Genomic DNA, 19,771 nt, shown 5'->3' on the forward strand with positions numbered 1-19,771 from the left:
CCCACATCCACTGCACAGTAATATCTTTAGTTAGACAATATCTCTGTCTAATATCTTATACTCAAGTTTCCCCAAGTCATAGAGTGTGCATAAACAACTGACGTGTTCAATTCCATGAAATCTTACTGTAACCCACATCTGAACCTCCCAACGAAACACCACATGCAAACATCCAAAAACAGGGAAATTTCCAGTTTGAGCTCCGGCTTAAATATCCCATAATTTGCACAGATTGTTACAAATCTCAGATTTCCAGTTTTGCCTCAGGACATCAGGTATCGTCATCTCAGCTGCGGCTTTTATGTACCCGTCATTCACCACCCTCGTATATCCCCATGAGTAAGGAAATCCTACATAATCAAATATTTGTTTTTAAATCAAAATGAATGAGGCACATCCGTTGTGATTTAAAAACACTTTATGGTGTTGATTCTTTAACCCTGTAATGTCAAGTTATTCATATTTGATACATTGCTTTTACATCAGTGTGACTTTTTTTTCACCTGAAAAGCCTGACGTATACAATCAGACACATGCATACTGTAAGCAATACATTACACAGAAATGCCAGATGTAGCAAAATCATGTGCAAATTTATTTTTTTATTTGTCAGGAGGCTTAATAAACACTCAAGTTTCAAAAAAAGTATACATTTCTGGCAGTTCCGGCTTAACAGTGTTAAGAAACAATATAAGAAAAACATCATTTAGTCCGTTTGCTGATCAATAATCTACACTAGAAACCGATCGTCCCTTTGAGTTTAAATCTACCACATACAGCAGCAGAACTGACAGCACTTTTATTTAACTTAAAAAATCTTCCTTCAGAATGTTAACATGAAAAGCTTCAGTGAAGTAGCTTCATGACCCCATGCCTCATGCAAGACTGGTAAAACCATCTGATCCAACAGTCTCCAGCTTTAGTTAACTATAAGTAAACTACTGTGTAGTTAATTTCTTGGTAATTTTGTGGAAAATCAAGCAATATTTCCCCAGCTTCCATCATAAGTACGTCGTACTATGGGCCACATTATAGATTGGCTTAACCTTGCCTAACTTCCAGGAAATAAAGGAGACCCAAATTATACTGTTAGTTATTTTAAGTATTGTGTAATTTCACGTTATTTTGGGCAAAAACACAATATTTCACAATATTTTCCGCTTTTATTTTTTGTAGCTGGGGTCATATTACTTACTTAGCTACTTAAAATTACATAAAATAGTATTTGTAGGTAAGTAATTCTTAATTTTCTGGAAGCTCTGGAAGGTTAAACCAGCCCATAATACGACCCAAACACTGAAAAGTACAACGTATTTGCAATGTAACATACGGAAATATTGATTGTTTTTCTGAAAAATTATCAATAAAAATGTTAAACAGTACTTAAAATTACTTATTCACTACTTAAATTTTATTACAGTATACTTATGTCTGTATGCAGTATTTAAAATTATTTACAGTATGATTTCTCTCCTTTCACACCACTGATTGTACTGACTACACACGTCCCACGTTACATGAACGCTGTTAGTCACGGCCGCATTATAAAGTGTTAGCCAATTTCCAAATTTGAAATCACAGAACTTCCTTACTTAGTTCCTTACACTTAGTTTTAAGTTACACAGTGACTTTTTATTGCATCTAAAACCCTCTCAAGCAGTTTCAGACTCAGCCAGTGTTCCAGTTTGTTTGCCTAAAATGGCATTGAAAGGGCACAAACACCAAGGAGACAAAAAAAAAGACCCAATAAGAAAAAACACAGTGTAAACCATTTAATGCTAAAAGAACATTAAAAACAAGTAAGAATGAGTGGATTAGTCCTTAAAAAGACATTTGTCTCCTTATAGAAGTCGTACAGTTAGAAGGCTTCAATCATCAGCTCAGCAGAAGATTTGTCCAAGTTGGAATTTAAAAAAAGAGTTAGTTGGTTGTACGGTGAGGTCAGTTTCAGCATTGTTTCCTCCCTTTGTGTGTTTTGGTTTTCACTTTGATTTCAGAACTCATTGAACCTGTAATAAAAAGTCACAGTTAGTTTACAGGATGACAAAATTCCTGCAGGTAGAGTTTTACAACGCGGTCATTTATCAAGAGGCTGATCAGAAAAACCGATACTATAATCATATGCTACACTGTTAGCTTAGCAGGCAAACAACAGAGATGCACTGGTTTCTGATTATTTCATTTCATTCTGTGAGTATATTCTGAAGAATAAATGATTTATGTTAATAATAAAACACCTAATCTGGATTACTGTGCAGATGTGTTCAGGTTTACAGAGGAAAACAAATTACTTCATGGTTGGATTAAACTAGCACAATAAAACTAATTCATGTGCTTTACTTTGTCTCGAAAGTAAATTTTGTTGCCTCTGGGAAGAGCCAGGCTAGTGGCTTCCACCTGCTTCCAGTTATTATATTAACAATCCTAATACATTTCCCCAGCTCCCTTTTTAATGCACAGGCATCCTTCTTTTCATGCAACCTCTAGAGAAACTGAGGCTTTTTTGTAAAAAGCCCTTCTATTGTGTTCCTTTTTTACCGGCTGTGTTAAACATATTTAAACATGAGTCTTTTCTGTATTGGCTTACTTAATCTCTAGGGTTCCCCGAAATGAATGTAAACAAAGAAGGTAAAAGTTGAAAAAAGAGACAGTGGCGTTGACGATGATACTCACCCTCTGGCTCTGGGTCCACGCCCACACCATCTCTGAACTTCCTTGTAAACAAGCCTAGACAAAAACTGGAGCCAAACAAAAGAAGTGTCAGTTGGGGGTTTGAGTGGTTCTCATACGTTCTCTGGCATGCTCACAAACCACAATATTTAAAAATCATTAGGAATAAAAAAGGATCCATGTGGAGCTTAGTGAAATAAAGGTCCACAGGACAGCACTGGCAAGCTATTGTTTGCTCCTTTTCTCAACATAAATCAAGTTAACTGAGTTTAGCTTCGCGTCTGCAACGTCTCGACTTATGCACCGACATTCTGCATTGTACCAGTAACATACCAGTAATGTTACACAAAGACTCGTCATGTAACTTACATTGCCAATAATGGACTATTATGACATGAGACTGTTACTATGTTTGTGGTAAATATAACCGACTCTGCAGAATTGTATTTCAGATTCAATGTTTCACAGACTCAGCTGGCTCCTTCTTTATTCAAGACGTCAGTTTCACCGGTGCCAATTTATTTTTAAATTAAACTTTACAGTCTAAAACATTGTTTTGTTTTAGACTGTAAGAAGTTCTGAACAGTTTTTTCTTTAATGTCCAACTGGAATAAGTTGCCTTCAGATTTTTACTGTTTCTTTTCATCTTTTGCCTATTCAGACATGCTTTGTTTTGCTACCTCACACCAGTCTGCTTATGTTTTCAGCAATGTGAACACTGTTGATTCATTCTGCCCGCTGCACTTTATTTCTTTGTTAAATGAATGAATTACTAAATTTGTTTGTAAGGTTGTAATTTTGTTTGTTTGGTAACTTTAGCTGTCAGTTTTGTTGTCTTTGTTGTGTTACACTCACCCACTTTATTAGGCACACCTTGGTAACAACCACGTTCATGTTCGTGATGCTCGAGTTGCTGCTGTGTGATTGGCTCAATAGATATTTGCCTTAATAAGCAGCTGAACAGGTGTACCTAACAAAGTGGCCAGTGAGTGTACAATGTTTAATATCGTTTTTCTCGTATAAATGTTTGTTTGGAGCCATTCTCAGCGGTTTTATGCTGATACAATAATAAATTTAGGATGAACCACCACAACAATCCTTAAATTAACTGGTTGGCATTTGCATTAAAAAGGAACAAGTTTATTCTATGTAAGTAAACAGATAAAGATTGCTCTCTGACCAGGCAGGCTAAGACGTCAGCAGAGATGAGCATGTAGAAGACATTGTTCCAGCCACTTGGTGAGATCACACCGGCCAGCAGAGGACCCAGTGCAGCTCCTGCAGAGAGCATAAAAATAAGTCATTAAGTGTAAACGCATAAAGTCGTCAAGAATTATTCAGACTTAAATGAAAAAGTCAGGAGGGAAAACACAAAATGGAAAAATAGCCATATCCTTTTAAATCACACATTACATGCTCAATTTTCTAGTCTCTCAGGACTTCATCAGTTTCCATCTTCTTTTTTACAGTTACACAAACTGCTGTCCTGAGTACAAAAGACAAAATAACTGTTTATGTTCTATGTACGCTTATAATTTTAATTTAAACCATGAGACGATGTTATGAATACTAGTACATGACCACGCTACAGGACTGTTTAGTCTGTTGTAATGTGGTTGCTAGGCAACATGATGACACATCCACCCTAATGAAAGTTTTATGGACATACAGTGCTTTTATATGGTGCCACAGGTAAACTATGAGTGAAGTCCAATGTCTGCCTCATTGGCAAGTGGTTACTGGGCAACCTGATGACATCATACTAACATCAAATATAGAAAAGAACCTCGAGGGGAATAAGATATACCTGTGTGTCGGGTTTCGTTTCTCATCTCCTGTTCACACAGGAGGGGTTCATGGGCAAACAAACTAACAGTAAGATGTAAGCTCTATTTTTAGTGTCCACCGACTTCTGAGGGCAATACAAACACTTTTAAAGGCTAAATGGTTCCACCATGATCAACAGATGGGTGCTAACTTTACCTGTCTGCAGTTTGGTGCTGAACAGGTGACATCTGGAAGTTTTTTGGGGCTTTTACTGAGAAAAAAGAGGCTTAAAATCCTCTGGTGACTTAACCAACTCGTTTGTTCCTTAGTTATCATGATAATTACAGATGAAAGAGTTAAGATGAAGATTTTTACGGTTCAGCCATGATATGCATACCTATTGATCCTGTCCCATCAATAATTGCGGTCACTGTCGACAGCGCCCTGGCGTTTCCTTTCAGACTCTCGTGTGTCCCCTGTGACAACAGGAGCATCATTATGCCAATGGCGGAGACATTTTTAAGTAAAGCAAACAATTTCCCATGAAGCCTTAGATCTTACCAGGTCAGCAGATACAGCAGTTGTGATAAGAGCATAAGGTCCATTCACCAGGGCTCCACACAATAACAGCATACCTACACAGAAAGAAAAAATGTAAGTGAGGGCTGAATCCACAACAAGTCTATCTAATCTATTTTCAGTTCGAGCTGGGTTCAGGTCAGGCCACTGTAAGCAAATGTAAAGCATCTGTGAGTCTATACTCAAATAATGAAATAATAAGTTCTTCTGAAAACATGATCAATCAATCAATGAAAAACCTCGTATCTTGTGATCGATTTCCAGACGTCTTGATTATCAAAAATGCTTTACTGTGCAATACTTCCTGTCTCCTCTTTCTTTCATATTCTTGAATTTACTTTTATGCTGGCAAAGTGTCCAGTTTACAATCATGACCATATGCTACATACACTCCATAAAATTGTGTCATAAACTCATAAACTTTATACAAGAATATAATATGAGTAAACATTTTAACAACAAAGTGAACAAGGTGTTTTTAATGTGATTAGTATCAAAGTTAAAAATGACAAAATAAAGAAGTCTTACCGATTGTAGTACCAAGGCTCCTCTGCCCAATGTAATTATAGAGGAAAAGCTGAGAAGAGAGCAAAACAAACAATCAGCCACTCCAACTAATTATGGAAAATCTGCACATGGGTGACAATTATTACATCAACCTACTGCCAGAAACATCTCTCAGATCAGTGTGAAATATCATCCTGTCAAAAACATTAAATACACTTTAATCACCTGACCTGACACAGCTGGTAGTTCCTAAATGCGTTCAGTTGCTGCCTGTTGAAACCTGATTTGCCTCTTTTAAACTTTTAAATCCTCGCTAAAAGCTTCTACTTTAACCTGTCAGAGCTCAGACTTTTTTTTTTATATAAATACTGAGTACAAAACATGTATATTCAGATTCAAATAACTTTACTGATCCAAAAAAGGGTGATTCATTTGCAGCTTACCCGCACATTGATTACAAAAAGCGCTGCATGTCAAGGCACAGATCAGCAAACAATGAGAGAAGTGAATCTAAATGACCCCTCTCAGAGTTACATGATCGAATATTCAAATGAATAACAGATTTTAAGTATCTCCTTGTTGGGTATATTGTAGTGGCAACCTGAGAGCAGATTCCTGAACTCAGATGACAAAACGTGGTCAGAATGATGAATCATTTTTACCCCAGTGAGAGAAATCTCCCTGCTTTTGGAGCAGGTGCTAACAATGCTGATCAGGATGTTTCTGTCTCATTAATGGTTAAAACATTAAAAACCAGCAGATTTAAAAACAAACAAACAAACCAAAACACTTAAATCTCCTTATCAAATTTTTTTGTCTGTGTTTTATGATTTGAGCTGTTGGTGCTCTATCTGCATGTCCATGCTATGAATAACACTGGCTTTGCATTCAGTGTCACAGTGTCTGAGATCAATAATCATTTCTTTTATTTTGTATAGTCTGGAAATCTTTACTGTGTATTTTTTGGTAAAATGACCTTATTGTGATTACACTAACACGCAGCCAGTATCAAAATAACACTTAACTTTGATCCAGCTTTATGTATAAAGTGCAGCTACATTAATTTTTCAGTTTTCATGCAGATTTTTTTTACTGGATGTTACAAAAAAATTGCATGAACACAAAAAAGGCTGTACAAAATACTAATAATCCAATCAAAAACACCAGCACACACTTGTGGCTGACTTTGGTGAACAGCAGAATATACTGTCTGTAAATACTCTGTTTCCATATTTCAGCAAGTTTTTCTCATTTTGAATGGAAAAAATCTGCTGCCAGTCGACAACAACGGTCCCTCAAATATAAAGCTGAAGATAATCCATGTTTTTTTTATTGTCACCACATGATCATAAGGAGTATCTAAAGCTTAATACATATATACCTATCCTTTTTTAAACAGCACTCTTAGACTGGGTGATCTTTCATGAAGTGTGACATCACCGTGTTGTTTTAGTCACACCTCCCACACACTGAGTGATCTTCTGTAAAAAACTTGAACTTGCTGAAAACTTATTTTAACGTTTTACACTTGTTTTTAACAACTTCAAACGGTTTCTTGAACATAAGAATGAGTTCACTGTGCTCAAATGGCCTCCATAGTCACCAGAGCTCAATCCAATCGAGCACCTTTGGGATATGGTGGAACAGGAGAGTCACATCCTACAGAAACTGTGTGATGCTGTCGTCTCAATATGGACCTAAATCTCAGATGAGTGTTTCCAGCACCTTGTTCAATCGATGCCATGAAGAATTAACGCAGTTCTGGAGGTAAAAGGGGGTCCAACCCAATACTAGCAAGATGCACTTAATAAATTGGAGTTTTTTTACCCATGATGAAGGCTTGTATGCAGAAGCCTCTAACCATGACAAGTGTTAGTTATTTAAATGAAAGTGTTGACTTTTTGGATTTTTAAAAATCAAGTTTACACCAGCCCCCCTCCTACCCCCCGTCCATTTTCACTGCTCCACAATCATATTATTACAATTGTATTATTAATCTAATCTAAGAGGTGACACTCACCATGGGGGCAGCAACAACCAGCATGACGCAGCACGTCGTCGCCCTCCCCCCGGTGTAGTCAGACACAAGGCCCGCCAAGATGCCTCCTGCAGACACAAAGACAGTTCAGTCAGATTCTTGTGAAATGTTTTTCCTTCTTCTCACAAATATTTTCAGAGCTACGGTCTCTTGAACCACATACGGGCGGGTTGAAAATTTGACACCTTTTAAGTTGTCTTATTTTTTCCACAATTGTTGAACCCTCCTAACTGTTTAAGAGCAGGAGATACCTGCATGAAATGTTCACGGCTGAAAAACTTCACATCTACCTCACCACCCACTCAAACTTCACAACCTGAAACCTTGCCTAAATTCAGAATCCTTTTGTTCTATCGCTATCACTGAGCATTGATGTTATGTGATATATCATATCATATATTTATCATTTGCATAGTGAAAACTACACCAATTTAAAGGTTAATTAAAGTTTATTTAAAGGTTAAAAGCTGAAGTTTAGATATTAAAATAAAGGACCACATAGAATTGGGAGATTTTAATTTTAGAATTCATTAAAAACAAGTGTTCAAAAAAGTTTTTAGCTTTAATTTTAAAGATCTTTGTTTCTACAGAAGACTAAGGTGTCACTACTTATCATTGTTTATATTTAGTTTGATATAACTTTATATTTATTTATTACATTTCTGCTTACTGAGTTTGCTTACTGCGTAGTTTTCACCTTTGTATATTTCACTTTTATTTATCCCCCGTTACAGTTGTTGTTGTTTGTACTCTGAGTTTGGTCCTCAGGTGTCCTTAGCAATAGTTCTCAGCCTCCCTCATGTTTCCCCGTACCACATCTGACCATCTGTCTCTGTGTTAGGTGTCCCTGGTTTACTATTTCCTGTTTTTTATTTTGGTAACCTTTGTCTCGTGTGTTTAACATTCAGTTTTACTTTCCTAGTCTCGTATCTCGTATTTGTTCCAGCTGTGTTCCCAGGTGTTTCCAATCTTCCTTATTATCTTGTGTGTATTTATAACCTCAGTTCTCCCTTTGCCCTTCCTCATGTCCTTCCTCAATGCTCTGTGTCTACTTCTCCTGTGTTTCATGATATTTCTGATATTTTGGTTTCCTATTCTGCAAACATTTTGACTTTCAGCATTCCTTTAGGGTATGCTGCATATTTATTTGTGACAAAAACTGATCTGAGTGATTTTACAAATCAAACAAGACTCAAAGCTTACCCAAGATTCCTCCGACATCAAATAATGTCGACATATCTCCTGCTTCTTTTGCCTCAAAATGTGCTAAAAAACAAAAACAAAAAAATGCATTAAATCCAAAAAAGCCTCTAAATCATGTGAACTGATCATTAGGTTATCTTAATAGTAAAATGATGTTTGTAAATACTGACCAACATTTGAGATGTAGAGAGGGAGCCAGTAGAGGAAGGTGTAGCTGACCAGTTTGGCAAAAAGCAGACAGAGTGAGAACTCCACCACGCCCTGAGAGACAGAAAACATCATGAAAACCCCAGAAGCAACTTAAAGTGTCTGTCATCCTGTAATTCACCGTTAACCATCAGAGAGGTGCAACACACAGGTGGAAATCAAACACCCTGCCCTTTTGATACAATGACAGGAGCAGAGTTGCGCGTCAAATCCAAAACAGCTCTGACTCTTTCTCATGAACCCACATTGAGGACATCGCTTAATTCCAGTTTATTCAATGTCATTGGGAAATGACTGTGAGTCACGTCATGGGTTTTTATTCTATTGCCATTTCTGAATTTCTTAAACTTTCTCACCCGCATGGGCCTTTCTGTATGCACAGAACAATTTGAGGTGATTAAAAAAAACCACCTTTATTTTTTTAAATGCACATATGATTGCAGATGACCATGGTTTCTCCTAGTTCCCTGGGAGATATACATGAACACAGGTACCTATAATGTATTTAATGTATATCCATGTATCTATGCTTCACTCATTCACTGCTCAGGACCTGTTCATGCAAACCTGTCTTCATACCACTGATGAATACCTGATCACAAAGAAAGAGGTGACTCATAGAAACAGTTTAACAGTTCAGAAATTCACCATGTTATCCAATAATCATAAAACCCACTGGTATTGTTTGTTAACCAGGCATACTAAAGAGTGGAAAAGAGTTATAACTCGGTCTCGATCAGGACTGTTTGCACAGACTGAATTTATAGAGTTGCAGTTAAACTGCTTGTTATTTTGTCTTATTTTTCCCCCACATCCTCACGTAAATTCCTGATCATTACCTGCGATTTACATTCAACGTTATTCCAACAGAATCGTTGCTGTTTCCAGCAGAAACACCCAGGAGGGCGGGTCTTTGTGACAGGCATATTTATGGGAAAGTAATTTTTTTCCTTATACATGACAGGTTCTTTCCTAAAGTCATAATAAACACTGACTGGAAAAATCAACTGTTTCTTTGACAGTTGAAAAAAAAAGAAAGAAAAGAAAAAGCGTTAAGTGCCCCCAGGCGACTACTGCAGCGCTCTCCAGGCTGTCTGGCGGATAAGTCGCTCGCTGCTGATTGGTTGGAGCAAAACAAAAAAAAGGTAATCCCTTAACAGCAAAAACGATCATCATCACGGAAGTGATCACGTCAAAGTGAGTGAAGTAAAGGTGATAAGCAGTGACGCATGAATGTGTCTGATTGGTCTCTAATTGTTGTGTAAAATTTGTCTTATTTGTTACTAGGCAACACTATAGTCTCATTATCAGCAAAGCAAACATAACAATTAAACGACCAATCACTGTCCCTCCCATCTTTAACAGGATAAACACACAGAGCCGTTTTCACAGGAGCAGCTTGGATTTGTGACTTTCGAAGAAACAAAAATCTCATTAATAACATTAATAACGGCTCCTTTTCATTTAAGTGACCAGTTAAGCCACACAGCTGTGACCAAAACAGTGTGACAACCTCAACTTTAATAATATAAATATAAAAACAATTTGTGAATATTTCTTATTGTTAAAGAAACTACTATTAAAGAAGCAAGCTCCTTTAAGCAATTACTTTGGCGTTCCTCCACCTCCAAAGAAATGTCAGAAGGAGTCCGAACCGCAAAAGAAGCGCGTATTTTCGGAAAAGTGGTTGCAGGTGGTGAGCTGACTTCAAACAAATGATGAACGCACAGAGATGTGGTGCAGAATATGCCGTGAAAATACCACTCTAGTGGGCAAAAACAGTGCCTTTTATATGCATGCAAACGCGCGTTGCAACTTCTTATCTGGTGCGCATCTTTTATTTTGACAGCGAATGTGCACCTGCGGACTACTTATGTGCACCCCTGTATATAACGTTTGTTTGGAGTGATATTTTTAATTAGCCACTAGGTGGTGCCAAAGTTAGCAATTTTCATCCCTTGAGTTAAACTCAGCATAATGGTAAAATTTTACCGTAAAATATGGCACGGATATCTGCACATTTAAAGTCAATCAATCACATTTCTTTGATTAAAGGTGCCATTTCCACTCACAGGTATGCACAGCGCTCCGAGGAAGCTGATGGCCTCGCTGTGCTCCTCAACAATCACGTCTGGCTCAGTGGAGATGGCGCCATTGATGGATGGATCAACAATGGATGAGTCCCGCAAGAGAGGCGCTGTCTCACCGCCCTCCTGATTCCTCTCCTGACCACTCTGACACACACAAATAAACAGCTCAAGCAGTTTTTTTCATGGAAACAGGGGAAAGGATGCGTTGCTTTTGCAACTTACATGATGCTGAGGAGATGAGCAGTTCACGTCTTCGGGTTCTGAAAAGAGAAAGGACGAAATGGGACGTGAGACATTAAACCCTAAAGCTCACTTTGGGGAAGTATTTTGGATTTTGTCTGACAAACTGAAACTCACTCTCAACCAGGAAGAAGAAGCACAGGACCCCAGTGCAGGCGATGATGATTCCGGGGACGATGAAGGATAATCCCCACGCTGTGGAGACGAAGACTCCCGCAATGAGGGAGCCCAGGATGTTTCCCACTGAGGTGTGGGAGTTCCACACACCCATGATGAAGCCACGCCTGGCAATGAAAACAGAAAAGGTCACGAGAAGTTCTCCTGCTGAAAGTCAGTTTTAAAAAATTGATTCATGAATGCTGAACTGGAGTCTTTTATGTTGTTTTTATGCACTGAAGATATCTGGAGAAGTATAAAATAAGACACTTCAGAGCACAAAACATGGACTTTGCACTGAGCTGCAACAGTACATGTGAACCACAGACATCACATAACTGCTTCTAGCTGAGAATCACTTTCACCCAGCTAATCGATTTCTTTGATCAATGCTTGCAAAACTACGACTTCAAACTTATTACAACTTTTGCACACCTGAGTCACATGCAAGCTTATTTTGAACTGGGCACTGTGTTCAGACTCAAAGATATCAATAGTTTTGCACTCAGAATTGATGAGTTATTAAAGGAACTGATCGAGAATCCGACCTATAAGCGGAATTGATAATGGCAGTCAATTAGATCTTGTCAATACTCATCACTTATGTGCACATGCAATCTGATTTTTAGTGTAACCTAATTTCTTTGACTGGATGAGGTGGACATAATCAATAGCAGCAGTGCAAACACTGACAGACTGTTACTATAAATATTGTTCTTTTTTCTGTTCCCTGCCCCTTTCTTTGGTGTATTTTTACAGCCAATTATATATTCTTAATCTGATGTCTGTCTGCTTGCTGTGCTTGTAGTTCTACTTCAGTGAGAACCAGTTGTTCAGGCTTATAACTTTAATTTATGATGTGAGTGTGGTCTGACCTACAACCAAGCCTGGTTTGACAATGTGCTTGTGTTTCATTCTGCTGCCATCAAAAAAAGAAGAAAAAAAAGGAGAAAAAAAGCAATTTATAATGCACATTCAGCATGAATTCTCCCCCACTACTTACTTCCCCTTTCCAAACCAGTTGCCAACACAAGCCACCACTGCTGGCCAGCCGGTGGTCTGCACCAGCCCGTTCATGACCTGCAGAATGAAACAGAAAGAGAACCTGGACTGTGTTAACTGTCTTCATCAAACCCTGCAAACTCCACTTAAAGAGGAAAAGAAGAGGAGATCAACGAACATTGATTCTCAACAGTCCTACACCAAACTGATATAAGCAAAGCTCTGCATGTGCAGTCATGTGATGCAGCTGTGAGTCATGTGATAGGTCTGATCTAAGAGTGACTAAGCCACCATGTGATCCATGCACGTTCAAGTGGAAAAGCTGCTAAGAGAGGTCTGCACTGACCTGCAGAGCTCTCAGTGGTCACGCCTGTAAGAGATGCTCAATATCCATACCTAAAGTGCATATGTTAAGAGGTTAAAATAAACAGGATGATAAATGAAATAAATACTGATGACCCAGTCTTTTAAATACTTCCGGTCACAGATTTCAATTTCTCTATTGCCACAGATGGCCTGTTTTTCTTACAAACTCAATTCAATTCAGTTTTAAAGCAAAGACCCTACAATAAACTCATTCTCCATTTATTGAATGGATCTTATTTTTATTACAACTGAGGACTTGATTAACTTTCCATGCTTCCCTGAAAAGTGCTGATGGAATTTGACTTTTGGTCATGTGACGCGTGTGAAGCTCATGTGACACTTGAGAGCTGCAAAACAATACTGCAATCCGGCAACTGCACAAAAATCAAAAAATTGAATAAAAAAATATTTTCCTGCATTTATCAGGGGAAAAATCATCTCAAAGATGAGGGTGTGCAGCTTTTCTGCTTTTTATATAACTATAAATCAAATAGTTATAAGCTGAGGGTTAGATTTAAAGACTTAAAAAACAGAATAAATAGTCTCATTACTGGCATCCCTAATTTATGGGAAGGGAAATAGCCTAAGCTGTGGCTGAAACAAATTTTTTCACTTGTTTCACTAATCCAACCCATCGGCGTGTGATTATTAGTGGTCAAAAGGCGTGAAAAAAACCCTGAAGCGAACACTTTACTGACAGCGCCTTTGTTTAGGACGAGGCACTGAGTGAGAGCAAACATTTCTACAGAGCTCAGCGATCAGTGAAACCTGAGGTCAGCAAGAGACAGCTCATCTGATCACTGCACTTCCCTTATTTTTTCCACCTAACGCAGTTTTCTGTATGCTGCAGTTGTTTCCGAAATGGACACAATTTTGTTTATAGCAAATCAAAGTTTCCTCATTCTCAGCAGAGAAAAAGAGATTTAAAGACAATCTGTTTAGAAATGTAAACAAAAGGCTTGTGCAACATATGATAAAAGGATGCAAATCTACTTTCACTCTTAGACTAACAACAGCTCAATTTACTTTACTTTATGTCACAAATTGAACTGCAAACACAGTGTATTTATGCAGCATCTCTATCTGGGTTTGTGTTTCTGAAGGAGCACTGATAGCTGATAGCTCCAGGGAAGCTCTCCACGGTCACTGCAGCTGCGTGCTGTTCAGTAAAAATTAAGTTAAATCCTGTAAAACCACACTTTGCTTTTCATTTGTGTCCAAGTGTTCGACTAATCAGCTTCAAAGAGAGTCTATAATTTCAGTTTACTTCAGTTAGGTTTGCAGTGGTAAAGAAAGAGTGAGGGCGGGCTCACTCAGGTGAGAGCAAAAAGTCTAACTCACTCCTTCAATTTTTTTAATCTAAAAAGTGTCAAAATGTTTCTACACTCTCTTCCCCTGTTCTTCGCCTAATAGTGGATTTTTAACATTAAAACAATTACAGGACATTTACCCATTTACTTTCTCAAGCGTGTGGCTAACAAAACCACCACTTTCATGCTAGCAACCTAAATCCGCTAATGTGTGGCTGATGAGCTCACATTTCAGCTCTTATTTATGAACGATATCACAGTCAGATGCCCCACAATTGCAATAATAAAAGAGAACAGGATAAATGAATCAGAAAGTAAATTAAAGTGCAGGTTTGTGGATTTGTTTGTTTACCTGGACGAAGGCGTAGTACCCCAGTGAGTGGATGTTCCAGTAGAAGCCAAGGCCAAACAGACATGTGAACAACCCACTCATCAACATCCCAATACTCAGGTAGTACCGCAGAGGGAGACGCTCTCCAAATATCCCACTGAGAACATGAGAGATGATTATTAGTCAGTGCAGCACATGCCCTCTCAGACAAAAACACAACAAGGTCAGCCAAAAACAGCAAATACAAACCTGAAAAACATCCCGATGGCATAAGCAACCAGAAAGCAGTTATCCAAGACCCCAAACAGTGTCTGATAGTTGTCCTGGTCTTTAACGAGAAAACAGATAAAACTGTTACTTTTCTCCGTATCGGCGCTTATAATTTTGTAAGGTCTTGGTCAATTAGTACGGCTCACACACACGAAACTGCAGCAGAGACCTGGACCTGTTAATCTCATTCCCAGCTCCTCCTTTTATTCCTTTCATTAATAAAATAATTCTTGTTTATCTTACTACCACATGCCTATGCTATAATTTTGTTTGGTCAGTGAACTTAGTCTGTTGCTAGGTTGTTGCTAAACAACATCATAATATATGCATAATTAATATTATTAACAGCTCTTCTATCTTTAATGGTCCCCTTTATGTCAACTTTCTTCTGACTGGCTTATTCACAAAAAGAACATTTTGAATGAACCGATGGGTGGGACGTCTGTGTTCACAGGCAGATCTGTGAACACAGAGTTGTCTGGCTCTCTGGTCTGACCCTATGACAGACTATTAACCTATTACAGGCTCTCACACGATCACAGCTGGACTAGATTCAAGCTGCAGACTGAACCCCAGACTTAAAGTAGCTTAAGAAAGAGGAAGGAACGACTGTAGGACACTTTTAATATAATCCCTGTAGTTTAGCTGCTTTTAAACTTCCCAGGAAAGTAACCACAGAGCACAGCAACTATTACAAGTACAACTGGTGGTAATTCTCTCTGTTGTAGAAGATGTACACTTCTCTCTTTCCTGTGTTTCTGTAACATTAACTAAAAGTTAAACATTTATCAGCTGCAGGTCCCACATGATCAGCTTGGTTTCACAGCAGCTCACATGCACAAATGCAAACAACAACCGTGGCCACAACAGTGTAGGCTCTATGTGGATTTAGAGCATTAACTAAGCTTAACTCTCCACCAGACTTTTCCCCAAAAAGTTCCAGATACTGCAGATTGTATCTATTAACCTTAACCCTTGGCCACAGTGTAGCTGTGTATGTGGTTTAAATGACCTACAATACTAATGCCAACAAGTAAAGACAACTATAAGTGAGTCAGCAGCAGCTGATGGACTTTATTCGAAAACTCACAAATATAAAACCAGAGCAAAACCACCAGTTCATTTTGTAGTATCTCATAGTGGCTGATTTTGGTGTTTTTGTCATAAAATGATCAAGAAAAGGTGTAAAATTTACTTGAACACCTCTATAATGTGGCCTCCAGTCTCAGACAAAATCTACACCCACACTACAAATTATTTAGTTATCAGCATACAGCATGTCCTTCGCAGTAGGACATACTTGGAATTTCAAGAGTACTACAGACAACAAACAAAGTCTCCCTTTTCCTTGTTTTTTGAGTGTCAGAGCTTCAAGAAGCTGGTTCTGCCACAGCAGCTCCTCAAGCTCCTCCTATGCATGCATACACCACTTTTTCCACTGCAAACACCTTAAAAACCTACCGATAAATCATGTGTAATAATAATTTGGTACACTGAAACTTTTTGAGAGCTGCAGTTGTCAAAAATCTCATCTACTAGAAGTTGTTTTTCCATAGTGAGCATTAATGACAGCAATTAAAGAACTTACCAAAGGGTGGCCAATCGCACCAGGTAACATTATTGGTTATATTAATGTCTTTTGGCTGAATGATGTTGGAGCAGTTTCTGTGCAGTTCACTCTGAGTGTGAGAGAAAAACGTTGAAAGCAAGTGAAATGACTAAAACAGTAGCTGACACAAGCAAAAGAAGAGCCAAAGATAAAAAAAATTGTCTTCTATAGGTGTATAAATGTATAAAGATACAGTATAAGAATATGCCAGGATACCACTATTACCACAAACAACACACTGCAGCTCTCAGGGTGAAAGGATCACAGCCTCCGATTGTTTTATGACCACTTCATAAATACTTTGTAATTTAAACAATGAGGGGCTTTTACAGCATTTGACTTTAAAAAGCCTTCATTTGCAAACCATTGCTGTGTCATGCAATCACTTTCAACTGTTGCTTGACTATCTTTGATTGAAACAACAGTTGATGAAAGAAGACATATATAGGTACAGGAAATTAGCCGTTAGCTTTACATCCCAGTTCAACAGGACTTATGGGCAAAACAGGCAACGGTAATCCTTTCACCTGAGTATCACATGATACATGTTTAAGAAAATCCCTTTAGCATATTCAGCAGACGTCCTTTAGAGTCATTTGTTTTTCTGTCAGCTTTTGTGCTTCTCCTGTTAATTTCTGTGAATTTGTAAAGACACGAATACCTAGAATTGTGGCTGTGTCTGAGTTATATGTAGATAAAGTTATTTTTTTTAAAAAAGCTTATCTTCTGTTGTCTCCCTGATCATGTGACAAGCTAAAGACTGAATGTTAGAAATGAGATTTAATCAATATATCTGTAAGGAGATAACAAATGGCCTGAGTGAGCAGTGTTAAGGTAAAGATTTTATCCATTTTTGAGGGTAAGAAGTACAAGATAAGAGAGATATGTTCTGTCTTTCTAGAGAGCATTTGATCCTGCAAAAACACTGTTAATAGTGTACATAAAAAGAAATTCAACTGTTCCAGTCACCTTAACGATGCTGATAGGTTTCCGTGACAAGTGATAGGCTGTGTAGAACAGGAAGGTAAGGACGAGAATAAAACCACGATACCTGCAGAAACAGACACATTACAACCAAAATCATTAAAAAATGACAATCAAATTATCTTTATTATTCAAAATATTAAAACAGAATAATAAAAATAAACCTACAAAGAGAAAAACTAAGGTGTGTTTATTAATCATGCAGTGACATCTATTAAAATGCCTCCAGCACAAACACATGACACGAAACGGTAAAACTTTCCACTGACGTAGAAATATTTATTTGGGTAACAAACTCACAGATCAGCTGTTTTCATGCTGGCTAAACAACACAAGTTAATTAGTGGAAAAAGTATCCTCAGTCCTCACATTATACTTGGAGTGTAACGTGTTAATTTGAGATGCAAGACGGTTAAATAATTCAAAGTCTCCTTTTAATTAGTTTATGACCCTTGAAGGTTTATCTGTCACTCTTCAAAGGGAATGTGAACCTAAAGTTCTTTTAGTCCAGTGATCTCACTTAAATTGCTTGGAATTTGAGAGATACAGTACGAAAGTGCGTTTAAAGAAGCAGGAAACAGGACAAACTCAAAAAAGACACATTTGTCTGAAAGGATAGACTTTATGGTGAAGACTGTGCATAAAAAATGCTTTCAGAAGGTGGTAAACAAACATAAACACTAACTATCATCATCATTGTTTATGAAACATTTAGTTTTGTCTTATTATCATCATTTGGTTATTTAGTTTGATCTTTGTTTTTGGAGAAATTTAGACTATGCTGTACATATGGTCATTGAATGGTTTTCAGATTTCGGCGTTATTATCATGGCAAACCACAATGGACTGCAGGAGTGTTCCAAGCAGATATGGCGGGAGGAGTTAAGGGCACGTCCTTTGTTAATAACAAACTGTGTGTGAGACAAACATTTTGTTTGTGCAGCACAATGTGGGTCAATAATGCTCCAATCATTTGCTTTAATAATTTCAATGTGACCTTCTCAAAGCATATGAAACTGAAATAAAGGGAAGCTGAAGTTGAGTCACATGATACTCTTCCCACTCTCGTGTATTCTCCTTTCCTGAAACATTTTAAGACTTTAAAGATGCCTTTTTTCAGTTGCTGGCTTTTCTTTTGGTGGGGATCCATCTATCAGACTGGTCCACCTTGTTCTGAGCTAAAGAATCCTCATGAGACTCACTGATGAAGTTTCAGTCTTTACTTCCTTTTTTATTTTTTTCATTATATTCTATAAAATCTGTGCAATTTGTGACATTTTGGTGGCTTGCAGTTTTCCAGCTTGGTTGTCACATAACCAGCAAAAATAAACTACATTTACAAAACATACCTGAGGAGCCTGAGTTGTCTTAAGAAAAATGTCCATTTTCCATATTCAGTCAGATTTAGAAAAGCAGGAAATATAATGTAATAGCACTTTACTGACACTTCATTTCCTGATAAATCTGGAGGTATAGATCACTTTTCGACAGTTTTCAGTTATTGCAAAATTACCAAGTGGTCGACACTAGCACAACACCGGCCACCTCTTAAAATGTCAATTTTTTGAATAGAGTTTGGTGGGACTCTAGATTTGCATGGGGGAAACCAGACGTGCCGGGTATAGATACCCCAATGAAAACAAGAAGTAGTAATACATTTATAACAGGAAGTGAGACATATAAAACAATAGCTGGTAAAATGATAATGTCTCTGGATTTACTGGTCCAACAACAGTTCACATACTGACGGCTTATCGACTAGTTTGAGTCAATCATTTAGCAGAGATAAACAGCAGTTTCCATTACAGAACTACTAGTGCGCCAAGAGGACAATAAGAATGGAAACTCACCAACTATCCCGAGAAAAGTTGGTGATAAGTCTTATCCCAGGAGCCAGAGACGACTTCATTTTGATTGAATTATTTTAAATATTTGTGAGAAAACAGACTCTCAGCAGTGGGTCCCGGACATGTCCTCTTGGGAGCAGACGGATGTTGAGCCGGTACAGATGAATAAACGCAGAGAGCTGGCTAACCCTGGATGAAAACAGAGACTAACTTATGCAGTACCACAAAATAAAAACAGACCTGTGTGCCTGCAAAAATAGAGGCTCACATGGGCTAGCTACGGGAGCTGTAAAGCAGCTCCTGTTGGGAGGTACCCGCCGTCAATCTCCAGCAATGCTCCATAATGACCGGCTTTTATACTTCAAGTACGCGGTCAGAAGAGCCGGCCTGCCTCTAAAACGCTGTGATACACGTTTAAGACAGCGCTGCTATTAATACTCCAATGGTGGTTGGTTTTCCATAAGATTTTCCAGCCCGGGTCTCCCGGTGACAGCCTGCCAACCCGCCCGTATGTATGCATGTATGCAAGTCTGCGTGACGTCACGCAGGGGGATTGCCTTTTTTTTTTAAAAATGGGAAGGACCAAGAACCGGTT

General features: G+C 38.1%; 1 protein-coding gene across 1 annotated transcript; it reads right to left on the minus strand.

The window, feature by feature from the left end:
* Nucleotides 1-582: 582 nt before the first annotated feature.
* On the minus strand, nt 583-19,713 carry LOC100695416 (glucose-6-phosphate exchanger SLC37A2). The gene is made up of 18 exons (XM_005456163.4): nt 19,180-19,713; nt 17,315-17,396; nt 16,325-16,415; nt 14,716-14,794; nt 14,488-14,623; nt 12,461-12,537; nt 11,419-11,585; nt 11,284-11,321; nt 11,044-11,205; nt 8,935-9,025; nt 8,765-8,827; nt 7,544-7,629; nt 5,545-5,593; nt 4,999-5,072; nt 4,835-4,913; nt 3,851-3,948; nt 2,674-2,738; nt 583-2,009 (listed from the first exon to the last, which is right to left on the minus strand). The coding sequence occupies exons 1-18, from the start codon at nt 19,236-19,238 to the stop codon at nt 1,994-1,996; spliced, it is 1,512 nt and encodes a 503-aa protein (XP_005456220.1). The 5' UTR covers nt 19,239-19,713; the 3' UTR covers nt 583-1,993.
* Between the last annotated feature and the right edge of the window lie 58 nt (nt 19,714-19,771).

The sequence above is a fragment of the Oreochromis niloticus genome, linkage group LG10 (assembly GCF_001858045.2).
Source record: "Oreochromis niloticus isolate F11D_XX linkage group LG10, O_niloticus_UMD_NMBU, whole genome shotgun sequence".
Taxonomy (NCBI): Eukaryota; Metazoa; Chordata; class Actinopteri; order Cichliformes; family Cichlidae; genus Oreochromis; species Oreochromis niloticus.